This window comes from Natator depressus, chromosome 7, assembly GCF_965152275.1.
Source record: "Natator depressus isolate rNatDep1 chromosome 7, rNatDep2.hap1, whole genome shotgun sequence".
NCBI classification, from domain to species: domain Eukaryota; kingdom Metazoa; phylum Chordata; order Testudines; family Cheloniidae; genus Natator; species Natator depressus.
In genome coordinates, this window is record NC_134240.1 from 75,741,619 (window position 1) to 75,762,972 (window position 21,354).

At 40.5% G+C, this 21,354-nt stretch overlaps 1 protein-coding gene across 7 annotated transcripts in view; it reads right to left on the reverse strand.

Annotated features, from left to right (window-relative positions):
- ANK3 (ankyrin 3) overlaps window positions 1–21,354 on the reverse strand; it is a 288,028-nt gene that overhangs the window by 87,380 nt on the left and 179,294 nt on the right. For 5 of the 7 annotated variants that reach the window (XM_074958832.1, XM_074958833.1, XM_074958835.1 and 2 more), the window contains 6 exons: window positions 20,472–20,570; window positions 20,272–20,370; window positions 19,336–19,431; window positions 13,016–13,088; window positions 12,758–12,820; window positions 808–931 (listed from right to left, as the gene is read on the reverse strand). In XM_074958832.1, coding sequence (XP_074814933.1) covers window positions 808–931; window positions 12,758–12,820; window positions 13,016–13,088; window positions 19,336–19,431; window positions 20,272–20,370; window positions 20,472–20,570 — 554 coding nt within the window. The remainder of the gene's footprint in view (window positions 1–807; window positions 932–12,757; window positions 12,821–13,015; window positions 13,089–19,335; window positions 19,432–20,271; window positions 20,371–20,471; window positions 20,571–21,354) is intronic. The other 2 variants (XM_074958837.1, XM_074958836.1) reach the window with 1 other exon arrangement.

The following is a 21,354-nucleotide window of genomic DNA, read 5'->3' on the forward strand; positions in this document are numbered from 1 at the left end:
TGCTAGTCCACAACTGTGGAAGTAATCTCTGCGCATACAGCTTTGTTCGTTTCAAGCCAATTGTACAATGCAATAAGTTTTAGCAAAAATTTTCAACAATCCAAACATCTGTGCTAGAAACACAAGAGTTGAAATCAATAGTGTTCTGTAATATATGTTTTGAAATACGGACCTATTTTCCTTAACAAGAAATATGTTTATTCCCTAGCAAATGAAATAGGGTAATGGATTTGGGTTAACAATAAAAATGTAAAAATTTAATTTGTTTTTGGAATATTTTTATATTGAATGTTTCTATCTGATTCTTAATTTGCACCTTTAAAGAAACAAATGTATTGATATAGCCAAATGAATATCATTCATTTTCCCCGGTTTTAGTCTATGGTGTTTACATTCATCTGATAAAGCAGGCACAGTAGGGAATATATAAACATGTGCTAATGACTGAAAGAAACTTGGTTTTGCTAGATGGTCTGTATTAGCTTTTAGACAGATGCTCTATGTAAGTAACCAGCTGTTTGTAAAGAAGTACTTTTTATATTTCTGGAGCATGAGTGGATACCAGAAAAAATGAACAATTAATTTTCTGTATCAGTGCCACATGATGAAGCCAATATGAATTAACAATACAAAACCAAACAGCAATGAATGTATACTTTAAACATAAGGGATTATCAGACTGCTGAAACATGCAACCACCATTTTTTATTTAAAATTTATTTTGGTAACGTGTGAAAAAATGCACTGGATTTGAAACAGATTGTACTTTTGATGAAGTATAAAAATTAAAAACATCTAATACAGTACCTGGCAGAGCGGGCTCCTAGACTAAAGCCCATGTATCCTTCAGCAGGCAGGGAATCATCTCCCAACTCTTTTAGATCCTGTGGCCCAAGATATTTGTCTGTATCGCCTGTCATTGCATCCTCACCTGCCAATATAAAAGCTAACTGAAATCAGAAGTTACATGTAACATAAATGTTCATGTGTTCAGTAATTCATAATATCCTTCCACTACTTTCCAACAAGTAATCAATCATATCACATCCCCAGAGGTTTTTTTCCATAGCAGAACATCAATGATCTACCATCTGCATAGGTTTGAAAAAAAATTATATACAAGTGGTTAGTATAAGGGGCCAAAGTTCTTGATACTATAACTCCACTGATTCAAGAGTTATACCGGGAATGAAGTTAGTCAATTGTTCTTGCAACCTAAGCCTCTCTCTATGGGTTTAACACCATTTAACGTCTTTGCCCCTTCCTTACAAAAAAAGACATGAAGCTGAATGAAAGGCAGGTCATTCTATAATCTTGAATAGCTGTTTTTAGTCATTATCTGTTTGCAGACTCACTTTGAAGAGTGAAGCATGTTTGGACACTGAATGGAAGGCCAGGCACACCTCTTCTTTTGATTTTCTCCCAAACGTTTTACAAACTTGAATTAGTATTAGATTTTTCTCAATGCTTTTTATATTAATATATGCTGAGGTTCCTAGTAGTAAGATCATTTTATTAAGAGAAAATAAATCATTTGTCAAGAATTTTCATTACTGTATATGATGGGGGAATGACATCATGACTAATACTAGCATAGATTAGAGCAAAACATCTCTCTAAAATATTATTGAATTACTAAGAATCTGAAGTTAAAAATTCATCCCAATGACTGTGCTAATTTCAACAATGCTAGATATATATGAACTAACAGCTGCTTAGATATTAATTGGGAAGTAAAAACCTAGTAAATTTGTAAAAAGGAAAAAGGAAAACTGAAAGTAACAAAAGCTGCTCTTTAAGAAGAACACAGTACGGTAAGAAAGGGTTAACAAACTAACTTGCTTTCACTAAGTGCATCTGAACACCATTACATCATACTGAAAACTACATTCCAGCAGTGACAGAGCAGGTCTAAAATATGCCCCTTGTGGTTTTAGGATTTTCTTTACTGTCCCCTCTATAATACAGAGTAGAGAGCATTGTAGCTAAATTTATTACATTTATAAATTCAAACTCTATCCCTTTTCTTGTTGAACACATTTTTGAGTACACAAAAGTTGCACAAAAGAGAAAAGAGTTCAGATGGTGCATTCACAAAGGTGATTGATTCATAAACCTCAGCTATATTTTTCCAATTTCTTCATTCAGTAGCGTTTAGACTTTCCATTCACTTAACTCAGGAAACCACAGACTGAGCTCTGTTTTTAAACTACCAATCAATTCTAAAAATACCCTTGCAGCTACTGCTTTGCAAACGACAAAATAAACAGATCAACTTTCTACTGCAACGCAGCAACAGAGATTATTTTAAGTAACAATTTAAAGGCTAAAATGTCTGTAATATACGATAGAGCATGAAATTCTGAAAAAAAACCCCAACATTAAATACTAAATTTAACTTTAAAACTCTTACTGTTTTGGAAAGCCATTTTCACCAGTCTGGTCTATAAGATTTTTTTCCCTGATGTTTCCAAGAATTCCTATTAGTCTTTAAGAAGTGATTAGGAGTTAATCTCCAAACCAGCACAAGCAAACTAATTCCTGTGGGTCATATTCACTTTCCACACAACTGAGATCTTCTTAACACCTTGATCTCTTCGTACGTATTTTAAGAAATGTGCATCTTTGTCCTCTCAACTCAAATAAAAAATCTTTGCAAATATGAAACAAAGTGAAAAATAATGCCAACTTATTTGAGGTTAAGATCCTTTTTAATCAGTCTATAGACATCCCTTTAAAGCTTCTTCTGATTGGATTAAAACTTCTTTGGCAAGCCTCTTGAATGGCGACATAAATGCAAGCACTTGAGTTATTTGTATGTAAATAGGGGTACTGCTAGGGTGTAGCTTTTCTGTAACTTGACACCAAGGGAAGGCTCAGAGGCTAAACATGTAACTCAGTACTGACTGGGGCTGCCCAAAATCAAGGAAAACGGAGCTAGGCAAGAGTACTCCGTTGGCCGGAGATTCCGGCTGAACTAGTATTAATGCGACATTACAGACACAGGGCTACCTCCACTAAAGAGACAAGGGTACAGACACTAAAGTGTTGGTTGGATCAGGGAGTGCCACTGAGCTGACAGTGATTTTTCAGATCTCGGCTAAGCAGGAAACAGATAGGACAGAGGTGAAGGGGCGGAAGGGGTTGCCTTGGAGCTCTGAAGCGGACTCGAGGACTTGGAAGAAAATCTGGTTCCAACGCTAACCAGAACCTTACAGTGCAATCTTTCAGCCCGGGTCAGGGAGCAACAAAGACAAGTAGACAGCGATGGCTGAGGTCCGGGCTGCCTGCAACACAGAGACCTCTCGTCTCTGGTGGGTGGGGAGAAAGGAGGGGGAATGTCATTCTGCCACCAGGAGAGAGCCGCAGGAAACAGGAGATGGGTGGGTGCCTGGGAGTGGAATCTCTGGGTCAGCTGGAAAATTCTCCCCCGGTCTCTCCCCTCCACACATTCCACACTATGTGTTGTGCTGCTTTGCTGCACCCCTGGTGGTGCCTTTGCAGCGGTGTGAAAGGGAGCAACATGATGATCTCCACACGCCTCTGTGTGGGCGCTTTAATCCCTTTCTCTGCGCTGCGAGCACACCCGGAGCACAGCCGCAGAGGAGCACAGCGCAGCAGCCTGAGTGGGGGCGAGACAACATGGGGGGGAGAGGGGGGAATCTGAGCCTCCCCCGCTGCAGCCGCATTCTTGCAGGCAGCAGAATGGCGGAGAAGGAGACAGGCGCATTGCAGGCGAAAATCAGACATGAAGGGTTAGATCCCGAAGCCTCCACTCTTCCATCAAAATGCGATGCCTTGCAGTGCTAGTTACAGAGCCTTCAAAGGGCTTCATCAGTTGTGGCTAATCCTCAGCGTATAACCACATCACTACAAGCACTTCCCCAGCCACAGCTCAACTTTTCGGGTCTGGCAAAGCCATCCGGACTGTCAAGCAGTACAAAGTCTCCCCTGGCCACCTGCTCCTGTATAAGCTCACTTACTGAGAAGACAGATGGCCCCAGGAAAGGAGTTCGAATCGGGATCCAGATCAGACACTAAACTTTCCGACACTGATGGGGCGCTTGGAACCCATAGTTTGGTTCAACCCCACTATAGAGATAGATAGGGATAGCCACAAGTTTGGATCCAGATCTGAATTCTTCCCAAATTCAAGGGTGCTCAGATCCAGAGCCCCATTTCCTTATCGGAAGGATTCAACTGAGAATGATGAGAGAGAAAACTGAAATAACACAGGGTCACATGCCCCCTCCCCAGATTTCTGCCAGGGTTCACACCAGAATGTGGCCAGCAGCCTTTCAGCACTGTGTGGGAAGGAAGGGATGGGAGCTGCTCCAACTGCAGGAGGGGGAGGGATGACCTGGCCCATGTCTTTGCAGAGCTCATCTCTTCCTCCCCCTGCCCCAGGTGTGGCTGGAAGCAGCTTGTCCCTTCCTGCCCATACAGCGTTGAATGGCAGCTAACACCTCTAAGCTGCTGCTGGCCACCAACAAAACCCAGCTGCCTCCTGTCCCCCGGCTACAGCACGGGCAGGAAGGGGTTAAGCTCTAAGGATACATTGTGGGCCAGGGCCCAGGGAACCTGACTGCCAGGGCTTCAGCAAACCCGGCCAGAGAGGTGGCTCAGCAGGGAAAGGAGCCTAGGGGATGGAGCAGCCCTTCCCCAGCCGCCACTCCAGAGCTTAGCTGATTTAGCTGAGGGGTGGAGAGGCTTCCCCATGCCAGTGCTGTGCAGGGGTTTGGCACATGCAGGGCTTGGCTCCTCCTGGCCAGTGCTCTGGGCTGGAGGGTCTTGGGCTTTCCCAGGGAAGCGGCCCAGCCAGAGGTAGAGGGGGAAGGAAGGAGCCTGTTAGCCAGGCTGTTGGTGAGCTGAGCGCTCCAACCAGGGGCTGGTTCTCCACACAGCGCTGGGAGCGGGTCGCTCCCCACCAAGGGGATATGGAGGAGCAGCAGGGTGGGGAATGGCGAAGGGGCAAAGCAGGGAGAGGACAGCGAGAGGGGGAGCTTGTAAAGGGCGGAGGGGTGGGCAGCAGAGGTGACACATAACCAGCTGCCACCTGGCGCCTGCCCACACACACCAGCTACCGCAGCTCACAGTGTGCACCCAGCGCCGGCCAGAAACAGGACAGGGCCCTCCTGGTTGAGAGCTGGCATGAAGCAGGATCTGTGCTGACAGACCGGCAGGGGGAGTGGATAGCCCCACCCCCAGCCTTGCACCCCCACCCCATCATCAGCCCCCCCATTCACCGCTGGTGGACAGGGATCCGGCCAGCAGCAGGACCCACCAGTACTGGGGGGAGGAGGGGAGACAGAAAATATGGGACAATTTGCCTGGTTTTAAGAAAAAGTCGTGACACCTACAGGAGGGTTTACATACAGGACTGTCCCTTTAAAAACAGGACAACTGGTCACCCTACCCTTATTCCTCTCTAGTTTATAAGCAGAGCTTTACTTCTGCTTTGTTATTAGGAGGGTCTATAATTATAAAATTGATTATTTGTAGAAAAAAAGCCAACATCTAAAATCTGCAACTCACACACAAAGATTCTAGATCATAGTCTGGTCACATTATACAGTAAAAACCCAGCACCACAAAGCAAACAAATAGGCTCATTTCATTCCTAGGATCTTCAGAATCATCAGTGCCATTTCAGGAAAAATCTGCCTCCATCCAAGACACTTGTCATCACTGGAGAATCTACCAATAAGGCATATGATTTTGAAGGTAGTCAGAAGCTCTGACAAATTCCTGATCTAAAGGAAGTCGTGTGGGAATATGCCAAGACTATTTCCCAACTCTGATTATAAAACAAACATTTGCTAGGTCAAACTTCAACAGCAGGTACTGGACATTAAATCTTCTTTACCATACCATCCTGTGATGCAGAGTATTATTTGGAAGACAAACTTCGATCCCCTGAAGAAGTAAACATTTTTGCCAATGAAAAGATGCAACAGGTGCAAACAAATCTGAGCCTAGGTAAATCCAATGAGCCAGATTAACAACAATGGGATGACTATTTTCATGGCTTCAAGCTGTATCCTAAATAAAAATTACTTTCCTTTCTCTGGTATATTTTTTCTCTACTAGACATAATGGGAAAAGTAGCAATATTCTCCTATCAGTGCATTATGTTGTAAGATCTTCCCATGTGGATCTATACGATTTCTGTTTAAATTCTTAAATATATACCCATTTATGTAAATACCTTGTTTCAGGTTCTACTAGACATTACTTTTGAGATATGTTTGAGGAAAATCAACCAGGAATTCAGGCTTATGGTAGGCTACTGGAGCAGAGGGATCAGGAATACAGTTGACCTACATCCGGGGCAAGGGACATGAAATAGTCTATAACCTCTGTCCATTCTAATTTGTGTTTAAACTACAAAAAGAGCTTTACACTTATAAAAATATACAAAAAAGAGACAGTTACACTGTAACCACACAAACCATAATGGAGAAAAAACAGTTCATATCACTAAAGGTTTATTTTCCCGAGGAATTAGAGAAGAGAGCTTTTGGTCCAAATCTTGTACTTTAGACTTGGAAACTTTTCCCTGAGGACTAATAATTGATACAAACATTTTGTGCTTGGGACATACAGAGTTACATCATTAGAGTTGGACAGTGATTTGCACAAAGCCATGGTTAGGGGGCAGTATGGAGCTGTATTACTCGTTCAGAAGCATTAGGAATAAACTCTACCTCAGAAAGCACAATCGCTCCCAGGTTGCTTTGTGCACCCAGGGGATGTGCATGTACCCCATGCTTAAGGATAACACTCATTGCTCCCCACTGGAGTGACAATTCCACTTCACAAACCAGTGTGCAGGAAACATGGGACAAGACCTCACCTTCTCCTTGTGCTTTTCTGGATGTTGTAATCCCTGAAGGAAAAGTATTACTCTTAGATACTAATTTGATAGGTGCATTTGATAAACTTCAAGAAGACAAGATGGACAGGTCACTCAGCAAACAAGAATGACAACTGGAAAAGGAAGTTGGGAAAATGGAACCAGAATAAAGGCATTGTTTCAGTGTTCAATGTATCTAAACATGAATGGGCATGATACACTGTAAGCAGATATGTAGTAGTACTGGCACAGAGAAAGGACTTCCTGCAGAAGGCATTATGTTTGCCAGATTGGCCAGCTAAGCCTACCATTGTCAGTATATATCCCCTTCAGAAAAGAAGTGAAGAGAAGGCACCCTGCCACTTCAACAGATGGACAAGAATGTTGAGATTCAAGACACCATTTGCAAGAGCTGTGTGTTAGTGGCAAGGAGATTTACAGCTGGGAATGTTGAAATGGCTCTTCTGGCTGAGCTGCAGAAACTATACTTCAGAGATTATCCTGTATCATTGCTAATCTAATTGTGAGCTGGATTACCTTGATAGAATACTTCCATCAGGCTGTATAGTCATTTTTACATCCAGTAGAATAAAAAAAATATTACATGTTGGACATGGTCATTCCAAAGAATTTGACACACTTTCTTTTAATTTTGTGGGAGACTCAAGTAAAATGGATGCAATAAACTCAGACAATCTCGCTGTGTATAATAAAACGAGGTTGAGATGTTGAAACCTAATCCTTTCTGGCTCAGATGACAAGAATACTGTGTTTGCAAGGAATATGAACTCAGAAGAAATACTGAGGATAAAATACATTTTCAGACAAAGTTATGCTAGGTGAAGTAATACTAAGAGATGAAGTATCTAGTGAAAAACAGTCTGAAGACTGACTCCCTCTGTGCTGTGTTACAACTTGGCATCCTTCATCTCTTCTTTCCTATTATACTATAGACTGAAACTGTGTTTTATGAAGGAAGAAAATATCATATTTATTATCCCTGGATAAACATAGGTACAAACATTATTTGGAGGTCATTTGATACTACAGATAGTAGCCAGTTTGTTATATATTTTTCCCATAAAAATCAAGCCAGCTCCACAGGAAAAAAGGACAGATGACAAACCTGTTGCACAGAGGAGCATATTCTAATTTCTGTCCAAAGACCTGGCTTCACACAAGTATGAATAAATATGAATATCAAACGCCTCAAACTTTACCCAGCTGTAAAATTACATTGCATATGGAGCTAGACAGATTCCTTCAGTTCTGAATATTTAAAAACAAAACCCCCATCAACAACAGACTTTCAGGAATGGCAATGATTTAGTCTTTCCTCGTTGCATCCTGTTATCCTCCAGTTCCTTCCATGTGCCCCGGGGGCCCAACAATATACTCTGATGACCTAGAAGAGTGTCTGTCCAGTAGTGTATGATGGGCTGATCTGTGTGACATCTAGTTACATCAAGATCGGAATCTTCAACATATGGGTTAGATCAGCTTTTTGGGAGTTTAATTGTTGTTTAAATTGAAAAGTTTGTCTGCACCTACCCAAGTCTAAAAAGAAAATGAAACTCCCAGGGCCAACATAAAGAAAGAGCTTCATGCAAGTACTGATACTGCATCTCAGCATACCCTCCACTTGCTCCCCTCTCCCTGCTACAGCTTCAGCTCACCTTCCCTTGCATCAACTTTAATTGCCTGTTGTCAGTTAGCCTTGATATGTCAGCAGCAGCAGGGTTTCTAGTTTACTCCACAAGGTTAAAATCCTGGCATGTGCCATGCAGGATGCATTCAATCTGTTGGATGTGGCTGCTCAGGCAGGAGTTACCTAGAGCCCTGAGGCAGACAATAGTTTGTCCTTCAACATCAGTGACTGCCCGGGAATTTGAGTCAAGTCCATCCTGACCTCTACTAGCTACAGGATCCTAACCTAGTTCTCCAAGCAACTTCATGGAGCTTGAAACGCAAGCCTACATATGGAGATAACAGAAAGCCTTCACAGAAGCAAACAATAGCACTCAGGGAAAAATCTAGCTCTTATACGTTCAGGTTTCACTTGTACAGTATCTGAAATTTCTTTAAAAGTATCATTAAAGTTGAGTTTGCACATGGAATAGAATCTCCCTACATTTAAGTAAATTACTTATCATCTGAGGAAGCAGTTCAGTGTTAATTTTTCCATTAAGACGTACCCTGGTGTCGATGACTATGGTGGCTTCTTTTTTTGTACCTTAGCTGCTTACAAGCATTTAATCCATGTTGGGTACAGTTTCTAAAGTAAGCATGTATGACTCAGGTTTGGAACATTTCCAGCTTTGGAAGGAAAAAAAGAAGAGCAAGAATCTTCTTTGTGATCTGGGTTGCTCCTAAACCAATCCGCCCTCAGTGGAGAAAATCAATTACACGTCTGCCATGTAAATATTCATTTACTGGAAACAAGACATAATTTGGGCAAACAAAGTGACAGTTTCCCCACACATTTGTCAATGCCCTTTAGTCCTGCCCCCATAAGACATGCCTAGTGTATCCAAGTCTTTTGTCTCTCTAATGTGGAGACTACCAGTTAGGAGGATGGGTGTTGCATGTGGGTATTTGCACCTTATGGTTTAGGAGTAAGAGATTCCAAAACTCATTGTCACCTGTAACTAGATATGGGTCTGAGCTGCATCTTGGTTCATGATCCAAACTTTAATTAAGTTAGGGATTGTATGGATCTGCAGTATTAGTTTGTGCCACTCTCTGCTTTAATTTATTCAGTTTGAAACCAGCTCCCTGGAGGTGAGGCTAGTGCACTTCTCAACTGTGGCACTAGACTATTTACAATAGCCATTATTTACCTAGCCATTCCAGGTTCTTTGTAGCAGTTAGTCTTTGTTACCCTGAATGTATTGATTCACATGATTTTAAATGGGTTTTTTGCATCTACATCCTTGGCCAGCACTGAAGATTTATGGGGGGAGGGCATCAAAACCCATAATGTATTATTATTATTTATTTGTTAACCACCAAAGGTGTGCTTGATGCTGAACAAGACACAAAATAAAAACAGCTCCCCTCCTGAGGAGTCGGCAATCTAAAAGAAAAAAAGATCTCTCTCTCTCTCTCTCTCACACACACACACACTGCACCTTTGAATGCATCATCATGGGTTAATAAAATGCCTATTTATTAATCTGAAATCCTATTCACAGAGATAAGGTCTGACAACTATATGTCTTGGGTTCATTATATACCAAACTGATTGCTTTCTCTATCTAAATTGTTTCATAATCTATTTATATTTTTAAATTGGCCTTTTAAAAATAATTGTTAGTAAACTTTTCAGCTTTCCACAGACCTCAAGACTATTACTGTGAGTCTGTTTGAACTTTGCATCGTCTTTGCAGATGCTGCAACACATTAATAAAAGCAACATTTTCAGTCAAATTCTGAGATTATCATTTCATATTTGAACATTTCTCAAATACTGAATCAGTCTTAATTCTAGCACTGTAATATAACAAAATATTATTTCTTTCTTGAGAAATAATGATGTTCAGGTAAGCTACAATAATTTTGCACTGGAATGTGAAGAGTACAAATATAAATGGTAGTCTAAAACTTTTATTTTTAACCACAAATGGAAAACAACATTGTTATCCAGTTGGAGTTATATAATAATGGGAACATCTTGGTGGAAATTTTAAAAGAAGAGATTCAGCACATAAATTAAACATTATTTCAACATAGTGACTGGCTAAAATGGCCTTATTTTATTAGGTTTAAAATACTATAAAAGAAAGTAAAAATAAACATTTCACAAAGCATGGAATCAGAGAAGTCTAAATAAAATGTTTGAGAGGAAAACTGAGACCACTGCTATAGCAGCTACTACTACACTGGGAGAAGTTACAGCTATCATGCAAGCTAACAGGAATAGAATGGGTAGCGTACAAAATACTGTCATTTCTTTCTTCATAATTTCAGAAACTTTGTTTGATTTTTTGATTATGGTCTCTGTGTGGTGCTATGGTATCTTCAGCTTGATGGAGAAATTCATCCAAGCACGAAGAGCAAGGCTCTCTGCACCTATTAACCTCCATGGCTGTACAGATGGAGGGAGAAAGCAGGTGAAGAAGCCTCCAGGTGGGCTTCTGAACAGAGGAAAATATTCTTATTTCTATCCAAAGATCTGGCTTCACACAAGTGTGAATAATCAAACTCCTGAAACTTTACCCAGCTGTAAAACTATATGGCTCATGGAGCTAGACAGCTTCCTTCAGTTTGGAACATTTAAAAACAAACAGAAAAACCCCATCAACAACAGACGTTCAGGAATGGCATTGTTTCAGTCCCTCCTGGTTGCATTCTATTAACCCCCTAGAAAATAATCTGGGTACTGTGGAGGATGTCTCTGTGCTAACCATGAACAGGCCAGCATAGAGGGGGTGATTGGGACCACAAACCACTGGGATGGTTCAGTGGCTCAAAATCCCCAGATGGTGTTGAAGACCAATGGGTTCTATTGCAGCCCCTATAGAGTTCACTACAGAAAGCCTGATTAATTAGGCCCTCTCTGAGCCACAGTACCTTCTCAGGGCTCTCTTCTTGGGGTGGCACACCTCTGTGTCTGAGTCTAGCACTGTATCGGCAGTCATAGAATCATAGAATACCAGAGTTGGAAGGGACCTCAGGAGGTCATCTAGTCCAACCCCCTGCTCAAAGCAGGACCAATCCCCAACAAAATCATCCCGGCCAGGGCTTTGTCAAGCCTGACCTTAAAAACTTCAAAGGAAGGAGATTCCACCATCTCCCTAGGTAATGCATTCCAGTGCTTCAGCACCCTCCTAGTGAAAAAGTTTTTCCTAATATCCAACCTAAACCTCCCCCACTGCAACTTGAGACCATTACGCCTCATTCTGTCATCTGCTACCACTGAGAACAGTCTAGATCTATCCTCTTTGGAACCCCCTTTCAGGTAGTTGAAAGCAGCTACCAAATCCCCCCTCATTCTTCTCTTCCACAGACTAAACAATCCCAGTTAACCTCAGCATCTCCTCATAAGTCCCCTAATCATTTTTGTTGCCCTCCGCTGGACATTTTCCAATTTTTTCACATCCTTCTTGTAGTGTGGGGCCCAAAACTGGACACATTACTCCAGATGAGGCCTCACCAATGTTGAATAGAGGGGAACGATCACGTCCCTCTATCTGCTGGCAATGCCCCTACTTATACATCCCAAAATGCCACTGGCCTTCTTGGCAACAAGGGCACACTGTTGACTCATATCCAGTAATGCCCACCATTCCCAATTACTGTATTTGCTGTGGTCCTACCAAAATGGGAGTCATCTTCTTTTAAGTACAATATAGTGTCTTATTCAGTGTAAATGTAACTTGCACTTATGCAACATTACACTAAATGATGATTGGGATTTTATACTCTGAAATCTCATTTTACCAGGGTATGTCTTCAGTATCAAATGAATAATCCCATAATTCACTTTTGTGGAGGGTAGACACTAGAAATGTAAAATTTATACCTGATCCTTTCAGAAGTTATCTCCTGTTGTCAGCTGTTTCTTCCCAAGAATGTGTATATTTATCTCTTTGGCAAATGTTTAGTTTTTAAAATAAAATACTAAAACAACTCTATTTATGAAGCAGCAGCAGCAGAAAGAATATTCCAGGAAATTATTGGCAATTTGATTTTAAAATAGTGAAGCAAAAGATCTGGGCAAAATTAGCATGTCAGCAGTAAATCAAACAATTTTCTGAAGTACTCTGGTCTAACGTACTGATTCATGCTAGTAGGGTAATAAGAAAAGTTAGTGAAAAAAAAGAGATTATTTCTAAAGTTAGAAAATAAAATGAAAATGTTGAAGTTAAATATCACCGCAATACAAAAATGCAGAAATACCTTCTTCAACATCTGACATATATTCACCATCACTGAGAATTTCAGGGGTGTAGGCTTTACGAACTGCATGATTTAAGTAAACAATATAAGTAAATATGTAGAGCACTGATATGTCAACAAAATAATATAATGTCATAACTAATAATTTTTTTTTGCAACAACGATTATCCAATGGGGCGGGGCGAAGAATTTAACAAACAATCTATAATACAACAAATAGAATTTTAAAAGTAAATAAAAATTTCCTTTTTTGCATACCTTCATCATCAGACATGTCAAGAACTTCATTCATAGTTTCTGGTACATTCATTTTATGCTTTTCTGTGACAGTCTGTTAAACATAATAAGATCATTTCAAAGTTCAGACATTTTCATCAGAAAAACATCAATTTATTGTTACATTTATAAGTTAAAATACATGACAGGCCACATTTATGAACTGAAATTAGCAGAATAAGCCTTTATTTTATTTTCTGCAGTTTCAACATGTAGCTGCATATAATTATGAAATACAGTACATTCAAATAATAAAACTACCTAATATTATATCAACATATTTAACTATATTCAAGTTCATACAGCAGATAGAATGCTCTGAGGATCCAAAAAATGATCATATCACATAAAAGAAACAAGTACAGTGAAAGAATTTAAGGCCAAGATTTTTTTAAAAATAGGAGCCTAAAGTAGTACCTTACTCTTTCTACAGTCCCATTGACTTTAATGGGAGCAAGAGTAACACAATCTAGCCCTAACCTATTAAGTCCTTTTCTGCTGTGTGAAGTTTCCTCCTTCCTGCATCGGACTATTTTGTGATTTTGGAGCTAATTTTCTCTGCAATATTTTTAAATACATACCTCACCTTGAACTGCCTATATTTTCCATAGTGACAACTGTAATAATATTATAGTAATCTATGATATTCATCAGAAAATTTTGCACAGAATGCATTCAGATGGCTGATTTTTACTTCTATCATTTATTCTCATTCAGGTTCAGGGAGCAGTATAAGAAGACTTAGATTTGGGGAAAGCTGAGTTTGCATGCCTGAAATCTTCATTTAAAGTAGCTATATATGACAAGATATCTCAGAGCTGACCTGCTGGTTTAATAAAAAAGGGGATATTGAAACCCTAACGGAACCACAAACTTTGAAGTAAGAGAGCAGTCAAGCACGAATGATGTTTTGGATCCTACAGAAAAATCTGTACAGGTTTGGTATAGCTGTATCCAAGCCATGATGCAGAGTGAAATTCAAAGATATGCTCACATTTGTGTTTCCGCTTATTCTACCAGTGTTATTTCCCAGTCATCAGACACAAAGTTCACAAATGATTACCAAAGTTTTAGGAGGAAAAATGACTGAAAAGATTCTGGTTGTGGTCTTTGATCCAAACTTTTAAGCTTGTCATTCTTCATTTACCTTTATATACTTTATTTTTGTCTAGCTTCATAAATAATTCTGTGGCAAGTTTGTGTCTCTCTGGCTCCTGTCCTCATTTGATATAATGGAAGCATTCCTTCATGAGCAAAGTAGCTTAGAACTTATTAAAGACCTTACACTCATTTTGTTCTGTGGAAATTATTTAAGGTTAAACTACCAGCTTTAGAAGGTTCTGGCAACGCATGTTCAAAGATTTTGCCTCAGCCATGTCTATACAGACTGAATTGTATGGATCAAAGATCACATACATAATTTATTCAGTTATTATTAGAGTTTTATTACCGTATGGGTAAAAAAAATCACAATACACTAACCTATATTCACCCTTTGTACCACCTTAAATGGAATTACAGCTGGGATAGATTTGGCCGAATATCCTCAAAAGATCTTTAAATTAGATGACTACGTGACAGGAGAATCTAATGCCCTCAGTAATTCAGATTCTATCTCAAAGTGCCAAGAGTCTACAATGCACCACACAATGTTGTTGGTGATGATTACCAACATCTTGATTTTAATAAAAACTGTTTTCTGGGTTTCTGTGACTAGAGCTGTGTCTAAACTAGAAGGCATTTTGGGCTGTGAAGTCCTTTTTGTACCGTACATTTCTTGTAGTCTAATTCACAATTTGATGTAATGCAACTTTTCTCTACTTATAGCACATATTAAATAATATACCTTCCTACCTATGTGATATGAACCCAACTAGTTCATTAGTTGTACAGTCTACGAATGAGCCTCCTATATTTGGAGTTCTCAGTGTGCAACAGTAAATATCCTTGTCCTACAATTATCTAGATCTCTACAAGCCTGAGCTTGAGATAACAAGTTCCTGTTTATGCTGCTCTCCTACAACTCTTTGTTATGATGTCAGCTCTTCAATAAGCCTTATTCCTATTGTAGAAAAATATTTTAGAATCTCCCTAGAGATAAGTAACTTTTAGAGAAGGTATGAAGAGAGGTGCCAAAAAGATAGAGAAGCAGTGGTGATTGGTGCTTATTATCCAGCATATCTAACTATATTTCTTTATTTTGAAGTTTATCTTGTTAGCACATTTTAAGACAGAGCAATATAGGTTTTATATAAGCTAATGAATTATAGAACACAGCTATGGAAGTGACAAGAGGGAACGCGCACATGAAGTAACAAAGATAAAAGCCAGCTTTTGATCCTGAATGTCTTCTATATATCAACCAACTGCCTTGCTAACAGGCCACTCACAAGGAAGCTGATGACACCACAATTGTGAGAGGTGAATATTAACAGTTTTCTGTCTGCAGTGTGCTCAAAAAACAAGGAGGATGTTTCTTTCCTATTTTGTTTTGCTTTAAACAGTAGTTTTAGAAAAAAAATTCACAAAAGAAATTAGCCAGCTTTTTGGAACCAGCATTCACTTGCTTTAAATGGTTTTTCTGTGGTGCAGATTGTGCCCAGCTAGCATGGTGGCTTACTGGCTCCCCATGTCATGAATAGCAGCATGGGCGCGATCTGCACAAGCCACTACATTCTCCTCCCTGTGAGAGGGATAGGTGGGGGTAGGCAGAACAGAGTGGGGACTGGGCTAAGCTTTGGCTCCATCTCCCCACATGCTGGGTGGCATAACTGTGCCAGGTAAGTACCCAGAGCAGTTTACTCACTCTCTGGATAAGCAGAGTCACAATCTCCCTTCTGGGCTCCAGGGACAGTGCAACTACACACACCCCCTTACCAAGGCGGATCGTTATCTCACAATCTGACCCTTTGTAGCTACCAAGAGGATTTATGTGATCATTCATAACATCTTGTGCTGTTTGCGTTTCAACAAATATCCGCACAAGATGTCTCAGTATCGCTTCTTTTGATAACTTTGTACAGCAGCCATCAGGTGAAAAAGAAAAATATATGGGAACAATTATCCACTTCCTTTACTAAGTCAAAAGTACTCCTTTTCTTTTTGTGAACACAGACTAACACGGCTGTTACTCTGAAACCTGTCATTATGCAAGGCACTGCATTTGAGCCGTATGGAGTGGAAATCTAGTCCACAGTATGCATCCAATGAAGTGAGCTGTAGCTCACGAAAGCTTATGCTCAAATAAATTGGTTAGTCTCTAAGGTGCCACAAGTACTCCTTTTCTTTTTGCGAATACAGACTAACACAGCTGTTACTCTGAAATAAGTCAAAAGTAGGAGGTACAAATGAACGTTGGTGTTTATCATCCCAACAATATCAATTTATGTAGGTACAGATCCATAGTCAAAGACAATAAGAGAAGATTGGTTAACAAGGGTCAGTCACATCGTAAGACAGTGGTCTCCAACCTTTTGATGCCCATGATCACTTTTTGAATTTAAGAGCAACCCAGGATCTACCCCACCCCTTCCCCAAAGCCCCACCCTGCTCACTCCACCCCCCCCCCCCGTTGCTCGATCTCCCGCACCCTCACTCACTTTCACGGGTTGGGGCAGAGGGTTGGGGTTTGGGAGGGGGTATAGGCTCTGGGCTGGGGCCAAGGGGTTCGCAGTGTGGGAGGAGGCTCTGGGCTGAGCCTGGGGCAGGGGTTAGGGTGTAGGAGGGGGTGAGGGGTGCAAGCTCTGGGAGTATGTTTGGGTGCAGGAGGGGGCTCTGGGCTGGGGCAGAGTGTTGGGGTGCAGGAGAGGGTTCAGGGTGCTGGCTCTGGGAGGGGGCTCAGGGCTGGGGCAGAGTGTTGGGGTGCAGGCTCTGGGAGGGGGCTCAGGGCTGGGGGTTGGGGTGTGGCGGCACTTACTGTGGGCGGCTCGTGGTCGGAAATGCAGCAAGGCTAAGGCAGGCTCCACACTGCTCCCGGAAGGGGCCACTGCGCCTCTGCAGCTCCTGGGATGGGGGGCACATGGCTCTGCGCGCTAACCCTCTCTGCAGGCATCACCCCCAAAGCTCCAATTGGCCACGGTTTCCTGTTCCCAGCCAATGGGAGCTGTGGGAGTGGTGCCTGCAGGCAGGAACAGCACACGGAGACCCCTACCCCCCAGGGTCACGGGAGCATGCTGGCTGCTTCCGGGAGCAGTGTGGGGCTGCAGCCGTCAGGGAGCCTGCCTTAGTGGCAGCCCCACTACACCACCGGAGATCACGATTTGACGGGTTGGTGACCACTGTCGTAAGATATTGTCATCACACTATTAATATTGTGATGATTTTGTCATTAAGCAGTGAGCAATATTGGGAGAACATACCTGTGACCCAGGAACCTCTTAGTGCCAACTGGCAAGGGGCAAAGAGGGAATGTATACAGAGTACAGGAATCTCCTGTGTCTGGTGCATGCATTCAAGCTCACCAAAGAATGTCATGTGAGCTCTCAAACAAGTGCCGGTGTCACACTGGTCATCACTATTATTGCAAAACAAATATATGGATACCGTGCAAGGAGTTATGTACATACACCCTAAATTATAAGGTCTGGGTCTAGGAACTGGTCACCAGCAAAGGTGAAAAACAGGTTTCCTGTCAGACAAAATATATTTGAGGCATTAGCGTTATTTCTAATGGGTTCACCTTACTTATACTGCCAAATTTAGATATCTCCTCCTTTTGAGGCTGGCGTGCGTAAGCATTTTAAAAATGTTCCTTAGATATCAGTAAATTCCAGCTTCCCTTAATTTACAACATGAATTTAACAACTATTTGTAGTCAGTGCTAAATTTGGAAAGTTGTAAATTTAACTGGATTAAAGTTGTCAAACAAGTGATCACCTGTTGCTGAGTCAAAAGTGTTTCTAAATTCAAAGGTATTCAAACTGGCTTAATCTGAAATGGCTTGCTTGAGAGAGAATGTAGTATATGATAATAAATCAGGCAATGGAAGCACTGGGCTTGTTCCTAAAGTGAGCCTTAGGTATCTATTTCAAACATTTTGTGGTTCGTTATAAAATTAATATGGCAGGACTTTGAGTCTGCAAACACTTGTCTGTGTGTGTAACTTCACCCATGTGACTATACCCTTTTACTTCAGTAGGAATACTGACATGAGTAAAGTTATGCTGATGCATGTTTGCAGGACCAGGGCCTAGATGTCTTCTTTTCAAAAGGACACCATCAATCTGAAATGTAGTCAGTTTCAAAAAATGAGCTCAATGTCATTTTTAAGCACTATGCCTGCCTCTGAATCCCTTGCCAATTTTTATTCTTTTACAATCAAACTTTCCTCTTATTAAAAATGTTTGTCTCTCTCCCCTGTTGCTGTACGAAAGACACACACAAACAACAGGAGAAACGAACTAACTGATTAAAAGAGAAACAGAGAGCCCGATTAAAGATGAAGTACTGTCAAATGTAATTGAGCTGAAAACAATTGAGCAGTAATGTTTCATCTAATCTTTTTTAGTTATGGTCACTGGCACTGTTACCTGAAACAACAGTAAGATGCTTTCAAACAGAAATGACATATTTAAGTTGATAGTGTCCCTTTAACATCTAACAGATAACACTGGGACTTAATCTTTTAATTGCCTTCAAGAAGCATCCCACAATTACAGTACAAACCCTTCTAGTGGTGTTCCATCCAATTTTGTCAGTTTGGAAGAACTGCTTTTAAACTAAATCATGACATTTGCAAGCCCCTACAACAGTATATTTTATGTGCTACTACTTGAAGGTACTGGTGGGTGAGAGAGCACTGAGTGAATCACTGCAGGCATTCAGAACTGGGTCTCTTAAGAAGAGAGGAGATCGATGTTGGTTTCTGCTTGTTTACAAAGCCATATGAGGAAAATTACTGCACTGAGGCCCCAAGCTTGCAATTAGATCGCCACACGCAGGACACTGTGCCCATGCAGATCTAGTTGAAGGATTGGGACCCTGGTTATTTATACTGTGTATAAATATCAATTTATTTATACTGTGTATAAAAATCAATTTCAGTAAGGTTTTTGCAGTACATTTTGGTGATATTTATTACCTGAATTTTAGCACTTTTTAAATAAATTTGCTGTAAATATGATATTCTTTTTTATATTTGACTGCAAACGGATGTTTTATTACTAACCGTATGTATGGCCACCTTTAACAATCAGATTGCAATCTCAGCAGGTATCTATCAACAGAGCTAAAGACCATGTTTGTATAACTTTGTAGATTAAGAAAGTTATAATAATTTCATTATTGAAATATACTATACTTACAATTGTAGTCATGGTCTCTTCCGTCACGATCTTCAATGTGTCAACAACTGAAATGTAGCCAAGTCGTTTAGCAATGGCCAGGGCAGTGTTCCCATTCTGAGAATTGAAAAATTAATAAAAATGGATATGCATTAACAATGCTTAGCTATAAGAACAAGTAATAAGTTCAGTAAAAATTTACTTCAGAGTTCAAAGAAAATGTTTATAAGTCAACACAATAAAAAGTTCCAGGAGCAGGACATGTAACGTTAGGCATTTAACTGTTTACATAAATGGCAAGGAGAGAAATAACCAGTACAATAGAAGGATTAAATTTTTATCATTAAATGTTGGAAAACGTCGATTTCACCACACAGACACAAACAGATGAAAAAAAAATTCCATCAATAATAATGAAATTTAAAGAGAGGCAAAATAAGAAAAATACTTCTTAGACTTCAGTTTAAGGATATTTACTTTGTATATTTTGACATGTGATGTTGACAATTTGTATTTTAATGGTTATAAAGCTTTAACATTTTGAATCTCAATATTTACTGTCATTAAATAATTTTCATGGCTGTCACTCCCATAATTTCTTGTAACTGTGAAAGTTTAAATTGATTAAAATAGGAAAAAAAATGCTCAAAAATAAACATCTATATTATCCGTCGAAATAAAAATTGAATTCTGACAAGCCTAATTATATTCTCTTACGAATGCATTTTAAAGTAGTTGGTGTTTCAGGAAAAGTAGAGCACTAAGGTGGCTATGTCTCATAGCTGAGATAACAGGCTGGCTGTTCTGTTTTATTCATGCTCTCCCACTGCCCCCCGCCCCACATTCTTCTACATTTCCATTGTTGAGATGTAGTGGCAGAGCACTTTTTACCGTCGGGAAAGCATTGTCATGCTAGAAAAGAAGCCACCCACAATATGTTTTTCTCTTGTCCCTTACCACAGTGAGTTCATTGGGCGATGCGCCGTTCTGGAGCAAGACGTTAATGATATGGGTGTGTCCCTGCTGAGCAGCTTGGTGTAGAGGGGTGTACCCATTCTGCCAAGGATGGAAAAACAGAAGAGTTTGCAGTGTTCTCAGGAGAGGGTTTTGGTTTTTTTAAAAAAAATAAACCAAGTGAAGGGAAAAGAAAAACTCACCTTCGTTTTGGCATTAACTTTAGCAAAGTGTTGAAGAAGGAAATTAACAATCTTTATGTTTCCATAGTGGCAGCCAACATGTAATGGAGTGTATCCCATCTGGAATGTTTTTTAAAAAGAAGAAATATAGGAACATAAGCAATTACCATATGTGAACAACTCTATGCATTTACTGACAATAAACTGAATATAAAACAGAAAAGCCCCGGGAAGGTTTTGTTTTGTTTTGTAATGTGGAAAAACATCCTGAAAAAGATCTCTGACAGGTATGTGCTCTGTCCTCTTCTTATCTCTCCCTCCCCACAGAACACTCCTTTTCCCTTCCGTATCCAAAATGAACCTATAAGGGGAAGCTGCCTTGCATGTCTTGTGAAGTTGAGCATATTTATTGTTGATTTCACAGACTTTTCTCATATGCTTAGACTGGTGCAGGGACTATCCTTTTATTGTGTGTGTGTGTGCGCAGTGTCTAGCACAGTGGGGCCTTGATCCCTGATTGGGTCCTCTAGGCACTACTGCAATACAAACAAATAGTAAAAATGGATGGAATATGTAGCCAACTCCATCCTGACCAGAAGAGCCGAAGTGCAGTCTATGATAGCACACGATCCACTAGGGATCTGAGTGGACTCCAGCAGCACAAAGTAGTCCTACGGGAGGCAGAATGCCTGCTGGTGAATGTGAAGTTCTTAGGCATGAAGTCTAGTTTTTTAAGAGTGTGTCTACACTGCAATAAAACACCCATGGCTGGCTCATGTCAACTGATTTGGGCTTGCTGAGCTTGGGCTGTGGGGCTATAAAATTGCAGGGGGGAGAGAGGAGAGTCTCAGAGTCCAAATGGCTATACTGCAATTTTATAGCCTCGTAGCCCGAGCCTGTGTAA